The sequence below is a fragment of the Eptatretus burgeri genome, chromosome 16 (genome assembly GCF_056783735.1).
Source record: "Eptatretus burgeri isolate ZD-2024b chromosome 16, Ebu_testis_v1, whole genome shotgun sequence".
NCBI classification, from domain to species: Eukaryota; Metazoa; Chordata; class Myxini; order Myxiniformes; family Myxinidae; genus Eptatretus; species Eptatretus burgeri.
This window is the reverse complement of record NC_140976.1, coordinates 36,905,338-36,931,252: the sequence shown is the minus strand read 5'-3', so window position 1 is coordinate 36,931,252 and position 25,915 is coordinate 36,905,338. Positions and strand designations below refer to the sequence as shown.

The window sequence follows — 25,915 nt, the reverse complement described above, 5'->3', positions numbered from 1 at the left end:
CAATACATCTGGCCAGATCTGATCTGGCCTGACATGACCCCGGAGCCCTCCTGCATACTTTCCACACCCAAGTCCTTGCCTTATTGAGAAAGGACCGAGCATTGGAGCAGGACATCCTCCCTGACCTCTGACCTCTGTCATGGACATCCTCCCTCTCCACTGTTGTAAGGCCATTTGGTTGGGGGTCGTGGAGGGGTTGGGTCTCCCAGATTGGATGGCGTGGGTCATGGTTCTCGGCCTTGGGCCACAGATGGTTAAGTGGCCTGATGGAGAGGAGTACTTCAGTAAGTGGGGGGTCCTAATGGGCCTCCCGCTCTCTTGGTCTATCCTCAGCATCATACACCTCTGGTGGGCACAGTCCACTATAACATCTGCGAGATGAGATTTTGGGCACCAAGATGACCATAGTTCATGAGCCCCTCAGCCATTCCAAATCTGAGCTGACAACCTGGTCACGGCCTGGTCTCCATCGGTGGAGCGATCCTACACTGAGGCGGTTACCCTTTTCGGCGGCTGCTTCTCTGCGGGCAAGCACCTCTGATCAATGCATCATGTGATCTTCCTCAAAGAGTTTTTCTCGGTCTGCTCGGAGACTCAGGCCAGCGTGCCAGGGGTCCCGCGCAGAGTACAACAGCTCAGATGTACAATCAAACTGGAATGGTCGGAACTGCAAGAGCAAGAGCTGCCCTCAATGGTCTCACAGCATGTGGAGGTGCATCAGTGTGTGATGTCCTTTGGCCTTTGGACACTGGCCTTCCCTCTCAAGGGGTTGGTCAGCACGAGGCTCCACTTAGCAGAGCATAACAAAGACCTCCCCTGGTGGGTTGTACTCGGGCCCGTGGCCTTGGACCTCATGGTCTAGTGCCCTGACTGCGTTGCATGGATCACCAAAGTGCTACAGGTGGTTCACTCCAGGCTGGTCTAATGGGTCAGATCCCGTGGTATACTCCCATATACTTCTCACCATTTGAGTAGCTTGGAGCTCGTGCCTTGTGGAGGCCTAACTTCGCTGAAGGCCGGGTGCGTCGCTGGATGCCAAACCAGGTGGGCCGCGGCTTCGCTTGCCTGCGTCTCCTGATAGGATGCCGATTTAGCATGCTTGTCCCAGGCTTGGCTGGTGGTGGCTGGCGGAGGATGGAGGGCCGTGGCAGAGTCAGACTCCGCTGATGGCTTTCCCCACTCCTATTTGATCACACGCCTGACCCGCAAGCCTATGGCGGCTCGCTTCCTCGCTTCCCGGGGATGGCAGATAATCTCAGAGATTGGATGATGACCTGTCGGATGACAGACTACATCCTAACATAGGGGGATAGACCCCGAGGCACCAATCCTATGGGTGTTGGAGCACCTTCGCAGCCTCAAGGCCCGTGCGGTGACATTAGGTGCCTATATTTTGAGGGAGATGGGGGGGGGAAGTTCCCCGCTCCATCCCTTTGCAGGAATGGGATGGGGGGGGGGGTGAGGGAGGGAGGGTCAGCTCAGCATCTCCTCGCGGTGACACTGGGTTGGACCTGATCAGGCCATATCAGATCTGTCACAGATCTGATCTGGCTCTTTATTTCTTGTTGTGAAGTGTATTTCTTGCATGTGTTTTGGCTGTTTGATTTGATGATAATTCTTTGGATTATTCTCTCTCTCCATTTATTTAATACGAGGACACTTCTTCCTCTACCTCAGTACTATACCCTTGTTTTTCAACATTTTTCGGACCACTGTGGAGGTTTCTCGCATTTCTTAGTATTGTTCTTAACCTTTCTTCTTTCTTCCATTTTTAGCTCACCTGCAATTTCGTCAGATGAGCTGATGCGACCAAGCAGTGTCCGGAGGTGAGTCAGTCAGTCAGTCAGTCCGTAAACACTTCAGTCATTATCGCTTGAACCATACACACAATTTTGATGAAACTTGGTCAAAAGCTTCATATCAGATGCCTAACGAATGTATATTGACCACATCAAAAACTGTGCTCATTAATGGGGTCTACGTGGAGGGGGGAGTTGACCCTCCCTCAAAATAGCTATTTGGTCTCTTTTCAAAAACTTCACACATGATTTCGATGAAGCCGTGTTTCGTGTTGCCGAAGCTAACAGCTTCGTGTCCAAAAGAGGATTGGGGTTTGACCCCCCAAATTATGTATTTGCTCTCTTCTCCGAAACTACACCCAGGATTTTGATGAAACTTGAGCACAACCTTCATCACCCATGATGTACCAAAGTTTATTGACCACATCAAAATCTGCGCTCGTTAAAGGGGTATACGGTGGGGTTGTTAACCCCCCCCCCAAAATAGGTATTTGCTCTCTTCACCGAAACTACACACATGATTTCAATGAAACTTAACCACAACCTTCATCACCCATGATGTACTAAAGTTTGTTCATGGCATTAATAAAAAATCATGGTCTAAGGGGGTCTGCGGAGAGTTTGAGTGACTGTTGCTCCTGATCCAGGTGAGCTTCAGGATGCACGGTCCCATTTTTACTGCTATTTCTAGTGTCATCCAATTTTGTTTTTTCATATTTTCTATTTTTCGACATATGTTGGATGGAACGTCTGTCAGTGATAGCTTCGGTTGCTGCCATGTGCTCTCCGGGTGTAGTCTTTAGTGATTTCCTTCACCTGGCACTTACACTCCTTCTAAAATGCTTTCTTAACACCTACAGTACTTCCTTCAATTTTGCTGTCTTCCATCTCTTTATTTTCTTACCCTTCTTCATTTCATTTAGCTTTACTTTGAGGTTCACCATGACAGGGGTGTGATCAGAACCACAGTCTGTTCCAGGCCTTGTTTTTGCATTTATAACACTATTCCTATTATATATCCTTTAAGTATCCAGATGTAGTCAATTTGATTTTAGATCGTGCCATCAGTCGAGGTCCATGTACGTCTTGCTGTCCTTTGTTCGAACCAGGTATTACTTATCGTCATGTTGTGTTTCATGCAAAATTCAAGCAGATGGGCTCCTCATTCATTTCTCTCTCCCAATCCATGTGGCACTACTATATTCTGGTGTTTTCCTTCCAATAAGTGGAGTTGAAATATCCCATTAATATTTCTACATCGTTCACTTATTTTGTTCTTCGACTGCGCATTCAACCTGTTTGTAAAACCCTCCATTGCTTTGTCTGTGTCTTCAATTGCTGGCGCAGAAACTTGGCATATTCTCATCTTTTTCAGTGTTGCGGCGATTCGTGCCGTTATTATTGTACATCGCTCCTTCTCAATTCTATATTCAGACGATACATGACGTCATCGCCGGGCGTCGAAGGAAGGGAGTATTCAGTTTTTACTTTGTTTGATACTTGGCAAAAAAAAATTTTGGCAAGTATGTTGGTCTGCAGCATTTGTTTATCAGTTTGTCTGTTTGTTTGTGTGTTTGTCACACGATTTTTAGCCATAGTTTTCAAGCAATTCTTTTTTGTTTATGTAGGTGATCAGCCAAGGACAGCAACGCTTAATTTTGGTGAAGATCCGAATCCAGATCCAGATCTGCGAATTTTTAAAGTGATTCTTCAGCATTGAGAGATATGGCCAAATATAATATATAGCACAATATCTCAAAAGTTTATGTATGGATTCGAACAAAACTTAGTGGACAGGTTGGGTGTGTGACAAAGACTAATTGATTCGATTTTGGTGAAGATCTGAATCCAGATCCGGATGAGTTTTTGTTAAATTTTCATTTTAAGTGCTTCTTCACCATTGAGAGAGCCTGGTGCTGGCTTGAGGGTTAGGGTGGATCTTCGGATCTTAGGGTCCTGAGTTTGAGCCCCGTTGGCTGCTGAATTAACACCAGGTGGGGTTGACTCAGCCTGTCATCCTTCTGAGGTCAGTGAAATGAGTACCAGTGTACTGGTGGAGGGATAAAGCATCAGCAGCACAGCCACACTTCCAAGAAATGATGGCTACCTGGCAGCCAAACTGCTAAATGCAAGAACAGAACCATTGAGAGATAGGGCCAAAAATGATACATAGCATGGGCCTGATATGTTCTCGTGGATCAGGTATTGCATGGCAGAGGTATGCACTCCACCAAGTGCCCTCCTCGTTTGTTTGTTTGTTTGTTGGGTCGATATCACTGCCATCATTTGAGCTGGGAAGCTGAAATTTGGGGATAAATGGGAAGATGTGCTTCGGCAACAACAACGTTTTTCATTTTTTTGAATAATCAACTAATTGATTAATTACTTAATTAGTATCCATTTTTTATTTCCTTATTTATTTTCTTTCTCATCTGGGCAATATCTCAGGCACCTTTTGAGCGAGGAAGATGACTTTGGACACGACAGTGACAAAGTGATTTGGCGATAAAGGGCTACATTTGATTTGGCTATTTTTGATTTATTGATTAATCAATTAATCGACAAATTATTTTCCTTCTTGTTTGTCCAGGCAATATATGCCTGGTGTTGGCTTAATGGTCAAGGGTGGTGGGCTTGGGATCCTAGATCCTGAGTTCAAATCCCACTTGGCTGTTGAATTAATACCAGGTGGGGTTGACTCTCCCTGTCATCCTTCTGAGGTTGGCAAAATGAGTGCCAGCTTTCTGGTATCCTGTGACAGAGTGGTGACCTGTCCAGGATTGTATCCAATAGCCAAGGAGACTGCTGAGGCAGTAGCAACACTGCACAGAGTATGGTCCCTTTGGATGGATGGCTGGGCAATATCTCAGGCACCTTTTTGATTTCGGAAGCTGATATTTGGACATGCTAGTGAACAAGTGATTTGGCTATAAAGGGTATTTTTGATTTATTGATTAATCAATTAATCGACTGAATATTAATTTTTGCATTAATTCCTTAATTTTTAGGAGCCATTATTCAAAAGGTTACAGATTTGGATGAAACAGTGGTGGTTTAGGCATGCTATTCGGCAATTGATTGTGAAATCAATTATTTTACGATTACTGTTTATATATTTTAATTATGCTGTTTATTTATATTTAATCAATGAATCAATTCCTGTTTATTTATATTTAATCAATCAATTATTGTGCACCACTCCCTCCAAATTTCGTCTCCATGCGCTGCATGGCGGCATCGCCGGGCGCCGAAGGCACCCTTCCAATGTTGCACGCTGGAGGATTTGTTATTTATTTATTTGGCATGGGGGTGGTGTACTTTGAATGTACCTGTAATTGTTCTGACTTTGTTTGATAACCTATCACACTATCTTTTGTCCTGCCTCATAATATTAGTGTGTCTCCTTTTAAATGTTCCTCTCCTCCTGAATAAATAACTGAATTATTCATCATTTGGAAATTTGTATACAAAATCTCCCACTCCACTCCAAAATACTTCAAAATCCCCAAGATGTCAATCTCCATCCTTTGCATCTCTTGTGCTACAATTGCAAGTTTACCTGCTTTGAATAGACTTCTTCCATTCCATGTTGCAGTTTTCCTGCAGTAGCTTGATGATGGTACCTGTGTGCTTGCTGGTTAGACTGGTGTCTGCTTCAATGCAAGCACCCTCCCATTTTCTCAAGCTCTTTATGTTGTTTTGTTGTTGATACCATGACTTTCCTCAGGGGCTAATAGAAGATGTCGGTCCCAAGATCGAACTCAGCAAGCTATATCAGATAATTTCCTTGCTTTCCGGTTGTTGCTCTGACTGTGCAAAGTGCCATTGGCAAGAAATCGAGTTCATCTGCCACTTGCTATATTGAAAGGCTGTTGCACGTTTTCATAGTCCTCCACACTGGCGGTCGTCGCCACTGCAGCTTCCCCAGCGATTACCTCTTTTAGTTGCCTTTTCGACATGTAGAGGTCACAGTGACTCTAATCTAACCTGGAGCCCACATGACATGAGCAATCTTGTCATAGCACCTGACAAACACTTTCGCACCTTCCACTTTGATGAGTAACACCTCTGCCACCTGAAGACAGTGGATAGGAGTTTGACCGTGAAAGGCTATGTGAGCCGTACGCCATTAAGATTATTTTATGGTTGTTCAGAGCTCATCCCTAACTCGACCCTCACAGTCCTTTAAGTAGAATTATCTAAGTTAAAAAGTGATAAAAAGATTGATATAACACAAATCACAAAAGTTTATTGTTAACGCTCTGGATTGTGCTCTGGAGTATGCTCCCCCTGCAACTTTTCACTTATTTCAAATGGCACCACAGCAGACTCTGGTCGTGAGAAAGCTGAATGCCTCAATTCTGTGTTTGCTTCCAAATCTTGCATCTCCAACCCCTCACTCTTGGCATCCATCCTTTCCTGTCGTACCCAACTGCTACTGGACTCTGTCTTTTGCACCTGAGAATGTAGAGAATGTTCTTTCAACCCTCGACTCTGACTCCACTACTGGACCATATGGCATCAGCTCACATGTCATAAAAACCTGCTCTGCTGCTCTTGCACATTCTCTGTCTGCCCTTTTCACAATGTCATTTGTGCTAGGTCATCCTCCATATGCTTGGAAATCTGCCAACATCAACGTACCAGATAAAAAAGGTGCAAAAACGGATCCCCTTTACGATAGACCAATCAGCTGACTTCCAATAATCAGCAAGGTCATGGAATCCATCATAGCAGTTCATATGAAATCTTTCCATTTCTCCAACAACCTCATCTGAGATCACCAATTTAGTTTGAGACCAGGTCACTTCACCTTGGCCATGCTGCTTCTACTCTCCCAACTCCCAATGCCAGATATAAGATCAGGGCCATCTCTCTAGACATATCTCGTGCCTTTGTTACAGTTTGGCATCCCGCCTTGTTGTCCAAACTGTCTGCCAATGATATTAAAGGACAGCTACACACATGGCTTACTGACTTCCTCCACTCTCATAGCCAACGTGTGGCACTTATTAGCTTTTTGTATACCTTCTCAAGGCTCGTGTGAGAGCTAACACACAGCGCACAGCGAGGGGGGCATGAGACAAGAGGGGCGGGAGTGGGAAGGACAAAACAGTGGGGAACAGAGACATTAGGAGATCTGTGGAAGGGAGAGGGATGGGACGGCGAACACGGGGTATACAAGATGGACATTACAGGGACTTTCAGGAAGGAAAGCAGGGAATTTGAAGGACGTGGATTTGGGGTGGATTAACGGGGGTAGAAAAGATCGAGGATTTGGATGGGGGACGGTAAGAGGTGGTGGTGAACAGCTGCTTTGAAGGCCTGGAGGGAAGAATGGGATTGAACTGAGTGAGGGAGTTTATTCCAAAGGCGGGGAAAAAGAGGAATGAAAGAGTGAAGGTGAGCAGTGATTCGTGATTTTGGTAGTTTTACCAGAAGGGGGTTTGTGGCGGACCTTGAGCGCCCTGCGGAAATGTGGTGGGGACAAATCGCAGAGAGAGAGAGAGCAGGGGGGGGGCTGGAGAGGAGACGGTAGAAGACAGAAAGACTACCGACCTGCCTGCAGTGATTGAGTGAGAGGCCCAAAGACTCAACCTCATCATGGGAGATGCCAATGATCCGAAATGCCTTGGTTTCCACAGCGTAAAGCCAAGAAAGGTGGGAGGCAGGAGCACCAGCCCAGAGGGGAGAGCAGTACTCCATCAGGCTGCGGATGAAAGTGAGGCTGCGCATCACTTGACAAAATCCTTTCATCTCCTCTCCCTGTCAAGGCTGGAGTGCCCCAAGGCAGTGTTCTGGGCCCTATCCTATTTCTGATCTTCATCAGTGATCTTTCTGACTGAAAAATCCTCTTTATCTATTTGCTGATGACTCCACCCTCTGCTGTGACATCTCTCATCCTTCAGATGGACAGGCTGCAGCCTCTTCCCCCTCTTCAGACCTTAAAAAAATCACAAGCTGATCAAACACTTGCAATATGTCTTTCAAACCGAACAAATCTCACACTCTCACTGTCTTTCTGTGAAAGGACCATCTGGCAAACCCTCCTATCTACGTTCTTAACAACCCTCTTGAGAAGTTCAGGCATTCAAGCTCATTGGGTCTCACTATCAGCCATGATCTTCCATGAGCAAATCACACATCAAAGTTTGCCTCCAAAGCTAGTTGATGATTGGGCGTCCTCCACCATACAAAGTACTTCCTTGGCACACCTGAACTCCTGCCCATCTCCAAGGTCTTTGTGCGATGGGGTACTGCTCTCCTCTCTGGGCTGGCTCTCCTGCCTTACATCTTGCTCAGCTTGAGGCTGTGGAAACCAAGGCCTTCAAGATCATTGGAATCCCCCACGCTGAAGCTGAGACTATGGGTCTATCACTACACTGCCTAATTTCTGGTCTTGCACCCTCTGCTCGTTCCGTCCTTTGTTCCTCCCCCCCTCCAAGTTTCTGGAGGGCTCACACGGCCCACCATCAACCCCCTTCTGGTGAAACGACCTAATTCCAGTATCACTACGAACCTACACTCATTTGTTCCTGTTTTTTCCCACCTGTGGAATCAACTTCCACATCCTCTTCAATCATATTCTTCCCTCCAGGTCTTCAAGACAGCTGCTCACCACCACTTCACATTATCCCCAATCCAAAACCATGATCTTTTCTACCCTCATTAACCCCACCCAAAATCCCTCCTCCTTCCAATTTTCCCTCCTTGAAGTTTAATTCTGGGTCCATCTTGTCCGCCTCATTAATGCATCTTTTACATCCTGTTTTTGTCTGTTACATCCTGATCCGTTCATTGTACTAGCTCTTCCACAAGCCTCAGCTATGTATGCAAAAAAACACATTTTAGATGGCCATTTCAGACATAATGATCTCATTAAGTCTGGATACAAAAAAAAACAGGTGGAGCAGACACTCTAACCATAAATAATTGATTACCGGTTTATCCTGCAAACCAAGCCAGCATACAGCTTTAAAAAAACACTGAAACACCATCACATTAAGAACTAGAAGGGCACTTGGAAGAGCGCATCCCTCAGCCATGCAATGGCTCATCCAGGAGAACATATTAGGCCCAATACATTTTTGAAATATAATTCTATATATCGTTTTTGGCCCGATCTCTCAATGGTTCTGTTATTGCGTATGGTAGCTTGGCTGCTGGGAAGCTGTCATTTCTTGGAAGCGCGACTGTGCCGCTGAAGCTATGCTCCTCTACCAGTTCAATGGTACTCATTTCGCCGACCTCAGAAGGATGACAGGCTGAGTCAACCCCACCTGGTGTTAATTCAGCAGCTAGCAGAGTTCAAACTCAGAACCCTAAGATCCTACACCAGCCACCTTAACCACGAAGTCAACACCAGCCTCTCTCAATGGTGAAGAATCACTTAAAAAAAATAGCATCCAGATCAGAATTCGTATCTTTACCAAAATCGAATCAAATTTGTCCTTGTTACACATCCAACCTGTCCACGAAGTTTCATCTGAATCCATCTTCGACTTTTTGAGATATAGTGCTATATATCGGTTTAGCCCCATCTCTCAATGGTGAGGAATCACTTAAAAAATTCTCGTAGCCAGATCTGGATATTCACCAAAATCTAAACAGTTTGTCCTTGTCAGACACCCAACCTCTCCATCAAATTTCATCTGAATCCCTTGACAACTTTTTGAGATATGCTGCACACAAACAGACAAACAAGAAGACGTCATGCAGAGCATGATACTTGCAAATGCTATAAAACAAATTTGACCTCAAAATAATTGGTGGTTGAATTCAACGACGAAACATGCAACTCCTCTTCAAATTTCAACTCAATCAGATGAAAATTGACAATTATTAAAATTCCGCCTATGTTGACCTTTTGGCCAATGTTGACCTCAAAAAATGATTAGTGGTTGAATTCAGTGACCTGATATGCAAATCTTCTTCAAATTTCAAGTCAATGGGATGAAAATTGAGGATTTTAGAAACACCACCTTAGGTGTTGACCTTGGACCTATGTTGACCTTTCGACCTTTTGACCTCAAAAACAATAGGCTTCATCCTTATGACAAACTCTACCACGTGGTGAAGTTTCGTGAAGATTGGTTTAAAATTTGACCTGTAGGAGATAAACAGACAGAATAACAAAATCGACTGACCAATATACTTGAAAAATCTTCGATTTTGCAATTAACAAACAGACAGTCAAACAGACAAAGGTGAAAACATAACCTCCTTCTACCTTCGGTGGCAGAGGTAAAAATAAAATCGAAATGTTTCTGCAGAAAAGTGGTGGAATGGAAAGAGGAATCAGGAAAAAGAAATCAGAATGACAGAAGACAGGCAAATAATTTTGTACTGCGTATAAAAGTGAGTTTGCTTGCTTGCTTGCTTGATGCAAGCTCTGCCCCTTACCTCTGCACAGGGAACGAAAAGCTCCACCCCTCGACTCAGCAAGAGGGGCAGGAGCAAATTTGGGAGAAATGTGCATGTGCAATCAAATGTCCATGCACTCCTCAGCAAGAGGTGAGTCTGTCTATCAAGTACGCAGTAGAACGTAGTTATGGCTTTGTTCCCCTAAGTACAATCGTGTCTGGCACCCTGATGTCAAACCACAGGCACTTTTGCCACACACATGTGATACATACTTGCGTAGCTGTGACATTACTTCCAGCAAATAAGTTGGACTCACTCCAATTCAAATTCACATTTTATACCCAAAAAATATTCACATTATATACTACACATTATATGGGAAAAATAGAATTTGACATGAATGTCATATATATATATATATATATATATATATATATATATATATATATATATATATATATATATATATATATATATATATATATATATATATATATATATATATATATATATATATATATATATATATATGTGTCTGGTGTTGGCACAGTGGTTAGGGCAGTGGATTGGGATCCAAAAGGTCCTGAGTTCAAGCCCTGTTGGGCCACTGAATTAATACACCAGGAGGTTGACTCAGCCTGTCATCCTTCCAAGGTTGGCGAAGTGAGTACCAGTGTACTGGGCTGGTGTTTACCCCGGTTAAAATAGGTGTACCATATCCCTGTGTCGTAAGAGGCGACCAGGGTTGCGTCAGGAAGGGCATCCGGCGTAAAACATGTGCCAAATCACTATGCGGATCATACGGATGATCCGCTGTGGTGACCCCTAACGGGAGCAGCCGAAAGAAGAAGAAGATATATATATATATATATATATATATATATATATATATATATATATATATATATATATATATATATATATATATATATATATATATATATATATATATATATATACGGATAAACAACACAAAACATAATGCCTTTGGCTGCCAAAAAGGAAACAAGCAAAAAATGTTCGCGCTGCATTATAACAGAAGATCATTCCAAAAAATGGAACAAGAAAAAATGAATCTTGTTAGGAACCCCGTATTTCCTTTTGAATGTCATACCTGGCTGGCATCCATAGTATCATGACAGCTGAGTGGTCGAGAAGCCCCTAGACGGTTGGATCCCAGCAGGGTGGAGATAACCCCATCGTGGTTGACTCGCCGCACCGCTTGGCCATCCACAAAGTACAAAATTCCACGTCCATCTACTGCCACTCCTGTGGTTGAGAACACCAGGAGATAAATTAGTCATTTTGAGATAAGAAGAATGTGAGTTGAATAACAGGAGGGTTTGCTGTAAGTCTGTGTTATATAATTAACAGAAACATGAATTTGCAAAAATACTCAACGTGGGTTATTAAATATAAATAAGTACTTCTGTGTGTCAATAATATATAAAAAAGCAAAACATAAAACACCATGTCGATGCAAACATGTCACACACACAAATATCGCCACATATACACAGACACACACACATACGTATTGGTATAATCAGCCAAATACACACAGATATATATATATATGTATATATATATATATATATATATATATATATATATATATATATATATATATATATGAATATATACATTACATATATATACATTACATATATATATATATATATATATATATATATATATATATATATATATATGAATATATACATTACATATATATATATATATATATATATATATATATATATATATATATATATATATATATGAATATATACATTACATATATATACATATATATATATATATATATATATGAATATATACATTACATATATATATATATATATATATATATATATATATATGAATATATACATTACATATATATATATATATATATATATATATATATATATATATATATGTATATATCTGTGAAGTGTCTGTCACATGTTGTGTTGTCTTGTGTTGTCACTGAACTACCCCCTCAAACTTTTGTGAAATCGTACCAAACTTCCGGACTGCACCTTCCTCTCCTGTGTGTATATCCTTCGGGTATTTTTTTGGAAATTCTTTTTTTTAACTGAAATCTTCAACTGAAGTTGCTTATATTACAACTTTAAAATTACAACACGGCAACTCACACACTTCTCAGTGAAAACAAACCGGTCTCTCAAGCGACGTGTGGTGAGGTGTTGTTAATAACATGGCGGTTACATGGTGTGTGTTTTTAATAACCTTCATTTATGAAAACGAAAAGCACGATGGGACGGTGAGGTGCTAAAGCCGTAAGTCATCCTGGGAAGCCATGAAGACAATATGCCTTATAATCATGTCCTATTTGAATATTAATTCCCCAAGAGCCTTAAGACCCCGAAAGACCCAAAAGATCCAGATAACCCAAAAGTCCCGAGGACCCAAAAGACCCAAAAGTCCCCAATGACCAAAAAAGACCTTGAAGACTCCGAAGACCCAAAAGACCCCGAAGACCCAAAAGACCCTGAAGACTCAAAAGACCCTGAAGACCCCAAATACCTCGAAGACCCTTTAGACCCTGCAGACCCAAAAGATCCTGAAGACCCAAAAGACACCGATGACCCCAAAGACCAAAAATAACTCAAAGACCCAAAAGTCACCGAAGACTCCAAAAGAACCTGAATACCCAAAAGTCCCCGAAGACCCCAAAAGACCCTGAAGACCTCGAAGACCCAAAATACCCTGAAGACCCCTTAGACCGTGAAGACCCCTAAGACCCTTCAGACCCCTTTGACCTTAACACCATTTAGACCCCTTACACCCTTCAGACAGATAAGGCAGCTTCGTAGACCTTGAGCATTTAGACCACTTGGACCTTTATTTATCACAAATAAATTTCAAATAAATATAATATCCCCAATATTACAAATAAATTTGTAGAAAAAAATGTTTGCATTATGGTGTGAATCATGCGAATACAGCAAATCTGTAATATCAATCTCTGCAATGACATGTGGAGAGGCGAGCACAGCGAGCCGATCCACGCTAATTTTCGTCTGCAGCCTGTTGGAGTACTGCTCTCCCCTCTGGGCTGGTGCTCCCGCCTCTCACCTTTCTCGGCTTCACGCTGTGGAAACCAAGGCATTTTGGCTCATCGGTATTTCCCGTGTGAGGCTGAGGCTTTGGGCCTCTCTCCCTCTCTCACCACAGGCAGGTCGGTGGTCTTTCTTTCTTCTACCATCTCCTCTCGGATCTCGCCCTCCCTGCTCTGTCTGCGATACATCCCCCCTCCCCCCGCTAGCAAACCCCTTCTGGTAAAACTACCAAAATCACGAATCATTGCTCACCTTCCCTCTTTCATTCCTCTATTTTCCCACCTTTGGAATAAACTCCCACACTCTCTTTAATCCCATTCTTCCCCCCAGGCCTTCAAAACAGCCGTTCACCACCACCTCTTATCTTCCCCCATCCAAATCCTCGATCTTTTCCACCTACGTTAATCCACCCCAAACCCACCTCCTTCAAATTCCCTGCTTTCCTTCCTGAAAGTCCCTGTAATGTCCATCTTGTATACCCCATGTTCTCCACCCCATCCCTCTGCCTTCCACAGATCTCCACATGTCTCTGTCCCCACTGTTTTGTCCTTCCCTCTCCCACCCATCTTGTCTCATGCCCCCCCCCCCCCAATGCTGTATGTTGTGTGTTATCTCTCATACGAGCCTCGACAAGGTATACAATATATATATATATATACATATACATATACTGTATACCCATACATACACACACGCACGCACGCACGCACGCACGCACGCACGCACACACACATTATTTTAACCACTTCAACTATTCCACCTTGTGAAGTCATACCCTTCCTCCTGCCACATGGTACACTGAATTCTGAGGTGAGGCAGTTGACTTGAAGCAACTTGTCTTCTCTTTCTAGAAGCCAAATCCAACCGATGGCAACCTCAGATCATTCCACAAATCCCACAAGTGCGTGTGCACTCCGAAAATAATACCTGACCAACCTCAAGGTTGAGCTTTCAATCTTGTTTCCCACTTCAAAAACCTGGTGGTGCCTTGTCAAATCTGTCTCTGGAGTGTGCTCCCCTTCCACCCCTTCCCTCACTTCAATTGGCACCATATCTGACTCTGCTCATGGGAAGGCCGAATGCCTCAATTCTGTGTTTTCTTCCAAATATTGTGTCCTCAACCCTAAACTCTCTGTACACACCCTACAAAGTCGCACCCAACTGCTCCTGGACTCTATGTCCTTTTCACCTGAGAATATGGAGACGTTTCTGGAAACCCTCGACTGATTCTGCAACTGGACCGGACGGCATCAGCCACTTGTGCTAAAAACCTGCCATGCTGCTCTTACACATCGTCTTTCTACTCTGTTCACACTATAATTTTCCCTTATATATAGGTCATCTTATATATGCATGCAAATTAGACTATCGCATTCCATAAACAAGGTGTAATAATTGATCCCCTTAACTACAGACCTCTGAGTATACTTCCAATCATCAACAAGGTCATGGAATCCATCATCACAGTGAACATGAAATCCTTCCATTTCTCAAATGGCCTCATCTCAGATTATCAATTTGTATTCAGGTCAGGTCATTCTACATTGGACAAGCTGCTTCGACTCTCCCAACAATGGATGGAGGCCCTCAATGTCAGACATGAGATCAGGTCTGTCTCTCCAGACATATCTCAAGCATTCAGTAGAGTCTGGCACCCCAACTGGCTCTCGAACCTCTCTGCCCATGGCATCCATGGCCAACTCAACACAAGGCTTACTAACTCCCTCTACTCTCATTGCCAACACGTGGCTCTCAATAAAAATCTCTAATGTTCTCTCTCTGTCAATGCTGGAGTGCCTCAAGGAAGTGTTCTGAGTCTCATCCCATTCCTAATCATCTTTAACAATATCTCTGAAAAATCCCCTTTATCGATTTGCTGATGACTCCACCATCTGCTGTAACCTCCCTCATCCTTCACTCAGGCAGGCTGCACCCTCTTGTCTCTCTGCAGATCTTGATAGAATCACAAATTGGTCAAACACTTGGAAAATCTCTTTTAAATCCTGACAAATCTCACACTCTCACTGTGTCTCTCCGAGAGGACCTTCTGGTGATCCCTCCCATCTACGTTCTTAACAGTCCTCTTACAGTTCAGTCACTCAAACCTTGGGCCTCACGATCATTCATGATCTTTCTTGGTCAAACCATAATCTAAGTTGGCCTCAAAATCCAGTCTGGGCATTCGGTTGTGCATTCAAACTGGGGATCCTCCGTCGTGCAAGATCCTTCGTTGGCACAACTGAACTCTTATCCATCCAAAAGGCTTTCATCCGCATCTTGATGGAGTGCTGCTCTTCCCTATGGACTGGCACCCCTGCCTCACATCTTGCTCAGCTTGACGTCATGGAAACCAAGGCCTTCAAGATTATTGCAATCTCCCACGATGAAGCCGAGTCTATGGGCCTATCACTTTCACATCGCAGCAGGTCAGTGGTCTCTCTTCTACTGCCTCCTTTCTAGTCTTGCATCTTTGTACTTTCCATGCTCTGCCCCCACCCAGGTTTCTACAGCACAAATGGGGTCTGCCAACAACCCCCTTCTGATGAAACTTACAAAATCAAGAATCACTGCTCACCTCCACTCAATCGTTCCCCCCCCCTGCCTGTGGAACCAACTTCCATAATCTTTTCAATCTCAATCTTCCCTCCAGATCTTCAAGACAGCTGCTCACTACAATCTCAGATCATCCCCGATCCGAAACCATGATCTTTTGTACCCCATTAAGCCTCTCCAAGACGAACTCTTCAAGTTTCCAGTTTTTCCTTCCTGACAGTTTGCTTCTGTATCCATCATATTCACCCCCGGTGTCATCCCTTCGACCTCATTCTTCTTCCTCACATCCCTTATTTCTCCAAGTCTCCCTCTATGTTGTCCATCTTCCCTGATCCACCACACTCTTCATATTATTAATTACCTCCACCACGGAAGGTGAAGGATGTTGTGTTTTCGCCCCTTTCTTTCTGTCTGTTTGTTTGTTTGTGTGCAGGTTATCACAAAAAGTTGTGGATGGATCCGGATGAAATTTTGTGGACAGATTCGGGGTGTGACACGGACGAAGTGATTAGTTTTTGGTGAAGATCCGGATCCGGCTGCTAGAATTTTTTCAGTGATTCTTCACCATTGAGAAATAGGGTCAAAATGATATATAGCACGGTATCTAAAAACGTTGTGGACAGATTCTGATGAAACTTGGTGGACAGGTTAGGTGTGCGGCAAGGACAAGTTGATTTAATTTTGGTGAAGATCTGAATCCGGATCTGGTTACGAGAGTTATTCAATTTTTAAAGTGATTCTTCACAACAGAGAGATCTGGCCAAAAATGATATAGGACTGTATAGCGTGATATTTCAAAAGTGTATTGGGGCCCGATATGTTCTCATGGATCAGGCATTATGTGGCGGAAGTACGCGCTCTCCCGAGTGCCCTTCCAGTTTTGTTCTGTTACGTCCTGATGTTATGCGTTCTCGCTGTTCTCACTCCTCTATGAGCCTCGACATTGTTTACAGAAAAGGGGAAAAAAAATTTGGGGTAAAGTTCTTTATAAACCGGAATTCCAGCCAGGTCTGTTGTTCGATGGAGGTGATTGGGGCAGGAATTTGTCATTTGTTCAGAGGACCAAGTGTAACTCACCTACTACTCAGGAAGGACATTGTTGTTGTTCATCTTTTGGCTGCTCCCATTAGGGGTCGCCACAGCGGATCATCCGTTATGATCCGCATACTGATTTGGCACAGGTTTTACGCCGGATGCCCTTCCTGACGCAACCCTGGTCGCCTCTTACGACACAGGGATCAGGATTTGGGTTTCGCCATGATTCCGGGCTGCTCTACACCCTGCCCAGTGCAGAGCCCCCGTCCTCAAGCGATCCTCCAACCCAAGCCTCCGAGTAGCCGGATTACAGGCGCACGCCACTACGCCCGGTATCTACTCAGGAAGGACATTGTGGTATCTTTAATATTCACCAACTAATGCTGACAGATGGGACACCTGGCAAACGTCCATCTGAGCGACTGTGAAGCAACATCCTACACGTGAAACACCAATCAGAAAGTTCATAGTTGAGTCGCGAACCTACATGTGACATATTAAACGTAACACACACACACACACACACACACACACACACACACACACACACACACACACACACACACACACACACACACACACACACACACACACACACACACACACACACACACACACACACACATCAGGTTGGCTTAGTTTGTTTGAGCATCAAATCCATGAATAACCGGCACCAATAATCATAACAAAAATGAACAAGAGACCAAAGAAGAAGGAAAAAAAAAAGACGAAATTGGAAGAACGTTAGTATAATGGTTGAACTCTCCGATCTCATTTGCAATGCTTAATGAGTTAATTAGAGTGTTTGGCTGCACTAAGCCCGTAATCTTGGAGGCCTGGATTAAATACCCTTGACTGATCTAGTAGAGAGGGCAATTATGGGGGGTGGCAGTCAGGCTCGGGCCAAGCGCCGGGAGGCCAGTAATGACCTAATTTCTCAAACTTTTTTTGCCGCCACCACTAGAAATATTTATCAATAGCTGCATTGCCAGCTTAATTAGTAATCAACGTTCAGAACACCCACAGGGCAAATAACATCCAAATGATAAACACAGGATAAGGAACTAGGCGAGTTGTGAAGCCACTCCAATGTGATTGATGCTGTTTGATTGCCAGAAAGACATTGCCAGTTAATGTTTTGGAAGGAATCAGATACTGTTGTATTGATTATAGGGTATTAAATTCGTCAACGACTTCACTTGGTCAATGTAAGTTAATGCTGTAACCAGGAAGTTGAGAACTTTTGACCTCCTCACCACGTGGTCCGGCCAGACGTGCAGATGTGGCACGCCCTCCATCACCGCACTGTGCCTCGTCAACAGGTAAACATTGTTCTCCTGTACCGGCCACAACTTGGGCATCACCGCTCTCTTGGGCTGCACGGCGTGGCGCAGGAACCTTGAGCACCTGATGCCGTCCACCGTCTGATACGTACAGATCGCCAGAGCCAGGATCCACGGCCAAGTAGTACCGCTGAGCTGGGATTGTGCTGGGGTTAAACAGGACCAAACAATCACCATGAATATATCTGTCACAAAGGATGCACAGAGCGCTGAGCTTTGAATAAGTGATTCACATTGAAAGGATCAAATAACAAGGCCCAACTAATGGATGCGATTAGGTAAAACCTGGAGATGAGAAAAAAAATTGCTTTGTCAAGTGTCCAGAAATGCTTTACTACAGAAGTTCAAAAAGACGAAAGCAGAAGAGAGAGAGAGAGAGTGTGCAACATTAAGGGAAACATTTCATTATAATTGGGAGATGCAGGAAAAGAGAGCCAAGGGAAAGAAAGTATCCTGAGAGGCGAACAAGATGATAGGATGACATTTTGAGCACTTTGGAAAACATACCCATTATAAACGAATAAAAAGCAAAGTTTTTCAAACGAGCTTATACAGTAAACTTCACTACATCTCAGATATTTTCACATCTTTTTCTCTTCCACAACCCACTCAAAATCTCCATTCTCTCTTTTTATCTCTCCCTCCTTCTTCCTATTCATCTCAATATCCCTCTCCCTCTCTGGACTCGACCTTCTTCTCCCAACCCCTCACCCTCTCCATTTGTAAACAGGACCAATCTATTATATAAAAGCAGCCATGTCTGTCTGTCTGTTTGTTTGTTTGTCATGCCACAACTTGAGAACGGATTAACGGATTTCAAAGAAACCAACGACGATGGATTCAGGGAATGCCCAGGTTTGTGACACAGTTTAATAAAAAGAAGGAAAAGAAAAAGGAAGTTTTGTGGAAGGGCATACGTGGAAAAACTACAAATGCCAACTTGTGACTTGCAACTCCTCTCTCTCTCTCTCTCTCTCTCTCTCTCTCTCTCTATCTCTATCTCTATCTCTATCTCTATCTCTATCTCTATCTCTATCTCTATCTCTATCTCTATCTCTATCTCTATCTCTATATCTCTCTCTCTCTCTCTCTCTCTGTGTCTCTCTCTCTCTCTCTCTCTCTCTCTCTCTCTCTCTCTCTCTCTCTCTCTCTCTCTCTCTCTCTCTCTCTCTCTCTCTCTCTCTCTCTCTCTCTCTCTCTCTCTCTCTCTCTCTCTCTCTCTCTCTCTCTCTCTCTCTCTCTCTCTCTCTCTCTCTCTCTCTCTCTCTCTCTCTCTCTCTCTCTCTCTCTCTCTCTCTCTCTCTCTCTCTCTCTCTCTCTCTCTCTCTCTCTCTCTCTCTCTCTCTCTCTCTCTCTCTCTCTCTCTCTCTCTCTCTCTCTCTCTCTCTCTCTCTCTCTCTCTCTCTCTCTCTCTCTCTCTCTCTCTCTCTCTCTCTCTCTCGACCTCTCTCTCTCTCTCTCTCTACCTCTCTCTCTCTCTCTCTCTCTCTCTCTCTCTCTCTACTTCTCTCTACTTCTCTCTCTCTCTCTCTCTCTCTCTCTCTCTCTCTCTCTCTCTCTCTCTCTCTCTATCCTTCTCTCTCTCTCTCTCTCTCTCTCTCTCTCTCTCTCTCTCTCTCTCTCTCTCTCTCTCTCTCTCTCTCTCTCTCTCTCTCTCTCTCTCTCTCTCTCTCTCTCTCTCTCTCTATCTCTCTCTCTCTCTACCTCTCTCTCTCCACCTCTCTCTCTCCACCTCTTTCTCTCCACCTCTCTCTCTCCACCTCTCTCTCTCTCTCTACCTCTCTCTCTACCTCTCTCTCTACCTCTCTCTCTACCTCTCTCTCTCCACCTCTCTCTCTCTCTCTCTACCTCTCTCTCTACCTCTCTCTCTCTCTCTACCTCTCCCTCTCCCCCCCACCTCTCTCACTCTCTCTCTCTCTCCCACCTCTCTCTCTCTCTCTCTCTCTCATTCTCTCTCTCTCTCTCTCTCTCTCTCTCTCTCTCTCTCTCTCTCTCTCTCTCTCTCTCTCTCTCTCTCTCTCTCTCTCTCTCCCACCCCTCTTTCTCTCTGGCCTCCTCTTTTAATATTCCTGTCAGCGAAGAGAGGGTGGTATTTGTTTGTGACACTAAAATGTGGATCACATTCAACTTGAATGCATCTTGGTTATATGTAATGTTCAATGTATCTCTCCCGTATTATACTTTTACGATGCTGATGTAATTTTCCCCCCTTTGCAAAAAATATTTTTATGTCAGTTATTTTGAAATTATATATTCGTTCTTTCATTATTTGGAATGACAAGATAAGTCAATTGAGGAATTGAGTAAATGAGATGAATAAAACATGGGCATGACAGCCAAATGGCAAACCTCCCAGTGGTGTTGACAACCACCGATAAATTGACAGCCTCAAGAAAAGAATCCTGGAAGTTAATGTCAAAGGGGGAGAATAAGATTTTAATGGACTGACAAAGTATAAGTGCTGGTTGGAAAGCCAATGAAAGAACTGGGAGCCATTGTAAAGGCCCCGTCACACCTTGACGATTTAGCCAGCGTATGCCTGACGTATGAAAAATTTGGCTAAAACGCTGGCACACGTCGAATACGTTATGGGTAAGTTTGTATACGTTAAGAGCACGCTGAAGCACGCTGGCATATGTCGTAGTACGCCGAGCTGTTAGACAAATTTTCCATGCTTGAATTTTTTCGTTGTATGCCAGCGTATGACTCACACGTTCCGCATAATGCTGGCCATAAGCTGTAGGCACGTTACGCGATCGTTGACACACGTCGACACACGTTACTTGTAAGTTACTCATAAGTCGAAACACGTCGAGGTAATGTTTAGCGTACCCAAAACTATTTCTAACCTTTGAGTAACGTGTTGTAGGCATGTTACATGATCGTTGACACACGTTACTCATAAGTCGAAACACATCAAGGTAAAGGCCCAGTCACACCTTGACGTTTTAGCCAGCTTATGCCGATTTTTGGAAAATTTTTGTAAAATGCTGGAACACGTCGAATACGTTATGGGTAAGTTTTGATAACATTGAGAGCACGCTGAAAAACACTGCCATACGTCGTAGTACGCTGGCTTTAAACGTTGTACTTTTCGGTTGTCCTCAAATTTCCCATGCTTGAAATTTTAAGACTTATGCCGGCGTATGACTCACACGTTCCGCATAACGCTGGCCATAAGTTGTAGGCACGTTACGCGATCATTGACACATGTCACCACACGTTACTTGTAAGTTACTCATAAGTTGAAACACGTCGAGGTAATGTTTAGCATACCCGAAACTTATTTCTAACCTTTGAGTAACGTGTTGTAGGCACATTACACGATCGTTGACACATGTCACCACATGTTACTTGTAAGTTACTCATAAGTCGAAGCACGTCGAGGTAATGTTTAGCATACCCGAAACTTATTTCTTACCTATGAGTAACATGTTGTCGGCACGTTACACGATCGTTGACACACGTCACCACACGTTACTTGTAAGTTACTCATAAGTCGAAACACGTCAAGGTAATGGTTAGCGTCAGTGTTCCAGGCTCCCTGTTTTTTTTTTTTCTTCTTCGGTATGACGGTGATGTTGACACTTCGATTTCTAGTGCGGTTATAATATAATATAATTAATAGGCTGCCGCTCAACGATTTAGGTCATAACTGCACTAGAAATCGAAGTGTCAACATCACCGTCATACCGAAGAAGAAAAAAAAAAAAAAAACAGGGAGCCTGGAACACTGATGCTAACCATTACCTTGACGTGTTTCGACTTATGAGTAACATACAAGTAACGTGTGTCAATGATCACGTAACGTCCCTACAACTTATGCCAGCGTATGCGGAACGTGTTTTCATACGCCGAGTACGTCGAGAAATTTTCAACATGCTGAAAATTTCTCGACGTACTCGGCGTAGGACGACATATGCCAGTGTACTACGACGTATGCCAGCATACTACGACGTATGCCAGAGTGCTCTCAACGTATACAAAACTTACCCATAACGTATTCGACGTGTGCCAGCTTGATTCGGCAAATTTTTCATACGTCGGCATACGCTGGCTAAAACGTCAAGGTGTGACAGCGGCTTCACACTTCGATGTCTCGTGCAGTTATGATTTGAATCGTCGAGCCGCAGCCTATTAATAGCCTACGCCACGTGATCGTCGGCGATACACTGCCGCGCTATGCATAAGTTAGACTATCATTGGGCATAGGTTGTGAACGCCGACAACACGCTCAGCATTCGTTGGTATAAGTTATCTATATGTGATTTAAACGTTCTGTGTACATTACTAATACGTTATGCATACGTCCAACACGTTATTATACGCCCAAAACTGAAAAAAACATCAATAGTTCAGCATACGCCAGCGTTTTACATACATTTTGATACCTTGCTATACGCTGGCTAAAACGTCAAGGTGTGACAGCCCCTTTATAGGGGGAGACAAATTGTTGGATCATCCAGGAGTAATCAGCCATGAGAACAACAACCAACCAACCAAAAATAATAATGAGAAAACATCTCAAAATTCAAAACCCATCGACATCCACTTTGTACTCGAGCGAAACTTGACGAAAACAACAGCTCCAAAAAAATGTCAAAATTTCTCAAAATAAAGGTGTGTTGAAAATTTAATGACAAAAGTTCAAATAGTAAATAAAGAAACACAGAAACAATTACATAATCCTCGATGGATGAGCTAATAAGGCCTGTTTGTAATTACTGTGACTTTGCCCCTTGACCCAATTATTAATTAGTGCTCTCCGTATTCTCATGATAATGCTTTGATGAAAATTTGATGACAAAAGCTCAAAGGGTAAAGAAGTTATTGCCTGGAGACACACACACACACACACACACACACACACACACACACACACACACACACACACACACACACACACACACACACACACACACACACGGAGGTGGATACTTTGAGACGTGGTAGGTTTATGTTTCACCTCCTGAAACCCACCCATATGTGGTGATAATAGACAACAGCAACTTGCATGTACAGACACAAACACACACTCATACGGAGGTGGATACTTTGAGACCTGGGAGGGCTCCATTCCACTTTCTGGAACCCCTATATGGAGATAACTACCAATGACCAATAACCAATAACACACACATCAGTGCCAAGTGCCATTGGAGTGATCCAGTTTATACACATACACACACAAGTGCAAATGTACACACACATCAAGTAAATACAAAGGACAAACACAAAGATTTACCTTGAAACAGCATTCTTTGAAAGAGGATTTAAAGTGGGTAATTGGTGAAATTCAATTCAAAAATGTATCAAGCCACAGAACACAAAATGTCCATCTATACTCTCTGGCTATACCTTCACAGCTCGAACAAACATGGCGAACACCTGGTCGGATATGCCTGGTGTTGACTTAATGGTCAGGGTGGTGGACTTGGGATCCTAGGATCCTGAGTTCAGAAACGCACTTTGCTGTTGAATTAATACCAGTTGGAGTTGACTCTGCCTGTCATTCTTCTGAGGTCTGTGAAGTGAGTACCAGTGTATTGGGGGTAATAACCATTTAGGGTAACCTGTGTTGGAGTCGTGACCTGTCCAGGACTCAGCAGCCCCATGTGACTTATGGTGTGAAAGGAATGGTATTCGTGTTATTAATTTTATGATGCAGCAAAGCACAGATCCAGTCCTATTCACAGTACTTGCTGCACAACCTGTTCGCATCAACTGTCGTCTGCCACACTAACACATTTTCTCTGCCCTGCTGATCACCAGTTAGGAGGTTTGCAGTCAGGAATAATAAATTCAACAAAAGGAGAACACTGAGCCGAGATGTGACATGATACTGACGACACGCACATACGTTATGCTAACACATGATCTCCAAACTAGGATGGCATTTGTGTGCCACCCGGGTCTTTGAAGATTGCGATTTATGCCGTTATCATCACGAATAAATGAAAGCAGAGCCACCGATCTAGATTTTGCCTTTGTTATGAGTTAGTCCATAGATATGACGTCCGTCCAGTTTGTGGAGTTGTCACGGTCATATTCAAGTTATGTCGTGTGTGTGTGTGTGTGTGTGTGTGTGTGTGTGTGTGTGTGTGTGTGTGTGTGTGTGTGTGTGTGTGTGTGTGTGTGTGTGTGTGTGCATGCATGTGTGTTGTTGATTGGTATCTTCACATGCAAGTTTCAGATCGTGGAATGGAGTCCTCCCAGTATCCACCTTTATTTTGGTAAGAATGGAGTCCTCCCAGTATCCACCTTTATTTTGGTAAGAATGGAGTCCTCCCAGTCGAAGTTTTGCATCGAGGGCTCTCTTCAGGATCGTCACTGAGCACCGGATAGCGTCCAACTGTAGTTTGTTTGTTATAATATTCCCAGGGATGGTTTTTAATATCTCTGTGAGGTTCTTTGTCATCGTTCCCATAGCTCCAACTATCACTGGAACAACTTTGGCATTCTTCAGTTTCCATGATCTTTTAACATCATTCTTGGTCTCGGTATTTGGTCATTTTCTTGATTTCTGCATTGTTTAGTCCAAAACTGCTGGTATTGACACCTCAATTAGCAATGCTTTCTTCTCTCTTTTTTGTACCTAAGTAAGATATTTGGTTACAATGCTTTCTTTTCGATGTTCACGCTCGATGGGATCATTAGGTTGTACGTGAGCGATACTTTCATGTTTTCAGTCCATGCTTTTGGTTAATGTTCCCACAAATTTTCTAGAACTGGGATATCAATGTTTTTGCAGATGTGCCAGTGGTTAACAATACAAACTCTGTTGTGTCGTTGTATGTACATCTATACTGACATTACATTTTAAATAAAATTTGTGTTCAGTCATTAAGCACAACATATCTCTCTCTTTGCTACTGCCACCTCCACCACTCACCTATCTCTTTTTTTTTTCCTCCTCCCCTCACTCTGTCACTTCCTCACTCCTCCCTCCAAATAAAATGCAGCACTCCTCCCACACCTCTGTCTCTCTCTCTCTCTCTCTCTCTCTCTCTCTCTCTCTCTCTCTCTCTCTCTCTCTCTCTCTCTCTCTCTCTCTCTCTCTCTCTCTCTCTCTCTCTCTCTCGCACCCTCCCTCCTGCAGTGTATGGCAACGTTTTGTGAGGCGTTGCTCTCCCCACCTCCACCGCCACCTCCCCTTCTTCGCTGCCCCTCCCTCCCCTCTCCCTCCCGCTCCCTCTCTCTTTCTCCACCCCCTTCCCCTTCACACCCCTGTCAGTGAAGTGACAAGTTGTATTTGCTGGCGCATATATATATATATATATATATATATATATATATATATATATATATATATATATATATATATATATATATACATATACATATACACGAGGCGTGTTCAAAAAGTATCCAACCTTAATTTTTCGTGCGTAAACAAATGAAGCTAGGGAGGTGTGGTTTAGTGCACTATGTAGGTGATCCTAATCCGTATGCGTGAATATTTTCCCGCCTTCAGAAGCTGTCAGTCGCCGACAGACCGCTGAAGAGTGAGGAAGCGTAAGTGTGCACCGTCGGATTTTCGTTTTTGACAAAATGGCGGAAAAACTTGAACAACGCTACTGCATCAAATTTAGTGTAAAGCTTGGCGATTCCCAAGTGGAAACGATCCGCAAGATTCAACAGGCTTTCGGGAACGAAGCAATGGGCACCACACAGTTAAAATAGTGGTACAACCACTTCAAAGATGGTCGCACATCAGTGGAAAGTGAAGCAC

The 25,915-nt window shown here is 43.5% G+C and overlaps 1 protein-coding gene across 6 annotated transcripts in view; it reads right to left on the bottom strand.

Moving 5' to 3' along the window:
• The window catches only part of LOC147010863 (teneurin-3-like), a 417,211-nt gene that overhangs the window by 69,752 nt on the left and 321,544 nt on the right, over positions 1 to 25,915 (bottom strand). For all 6 annotated transcript variants that reach the window (XM_085858959.1, XM_085858958.1, XM_085858960.1 and 3 more), the window contains 2 exons: positions 18,097 to 18,329; positions 11,278 to 11,432 (listed from right to left, as the gene is read on the bottom strand). In XM_085858959.1, coding sequence (XP_085715085.1) covers positions 11,278 to 11,432; positions 18,097 to 18,329 — 388 coding nt within the window. The remainder of the gene's footprint in view (positions 1 to 11,277; positions 11,433 to 18,096; positions 18,330 to 25,915) is intronic.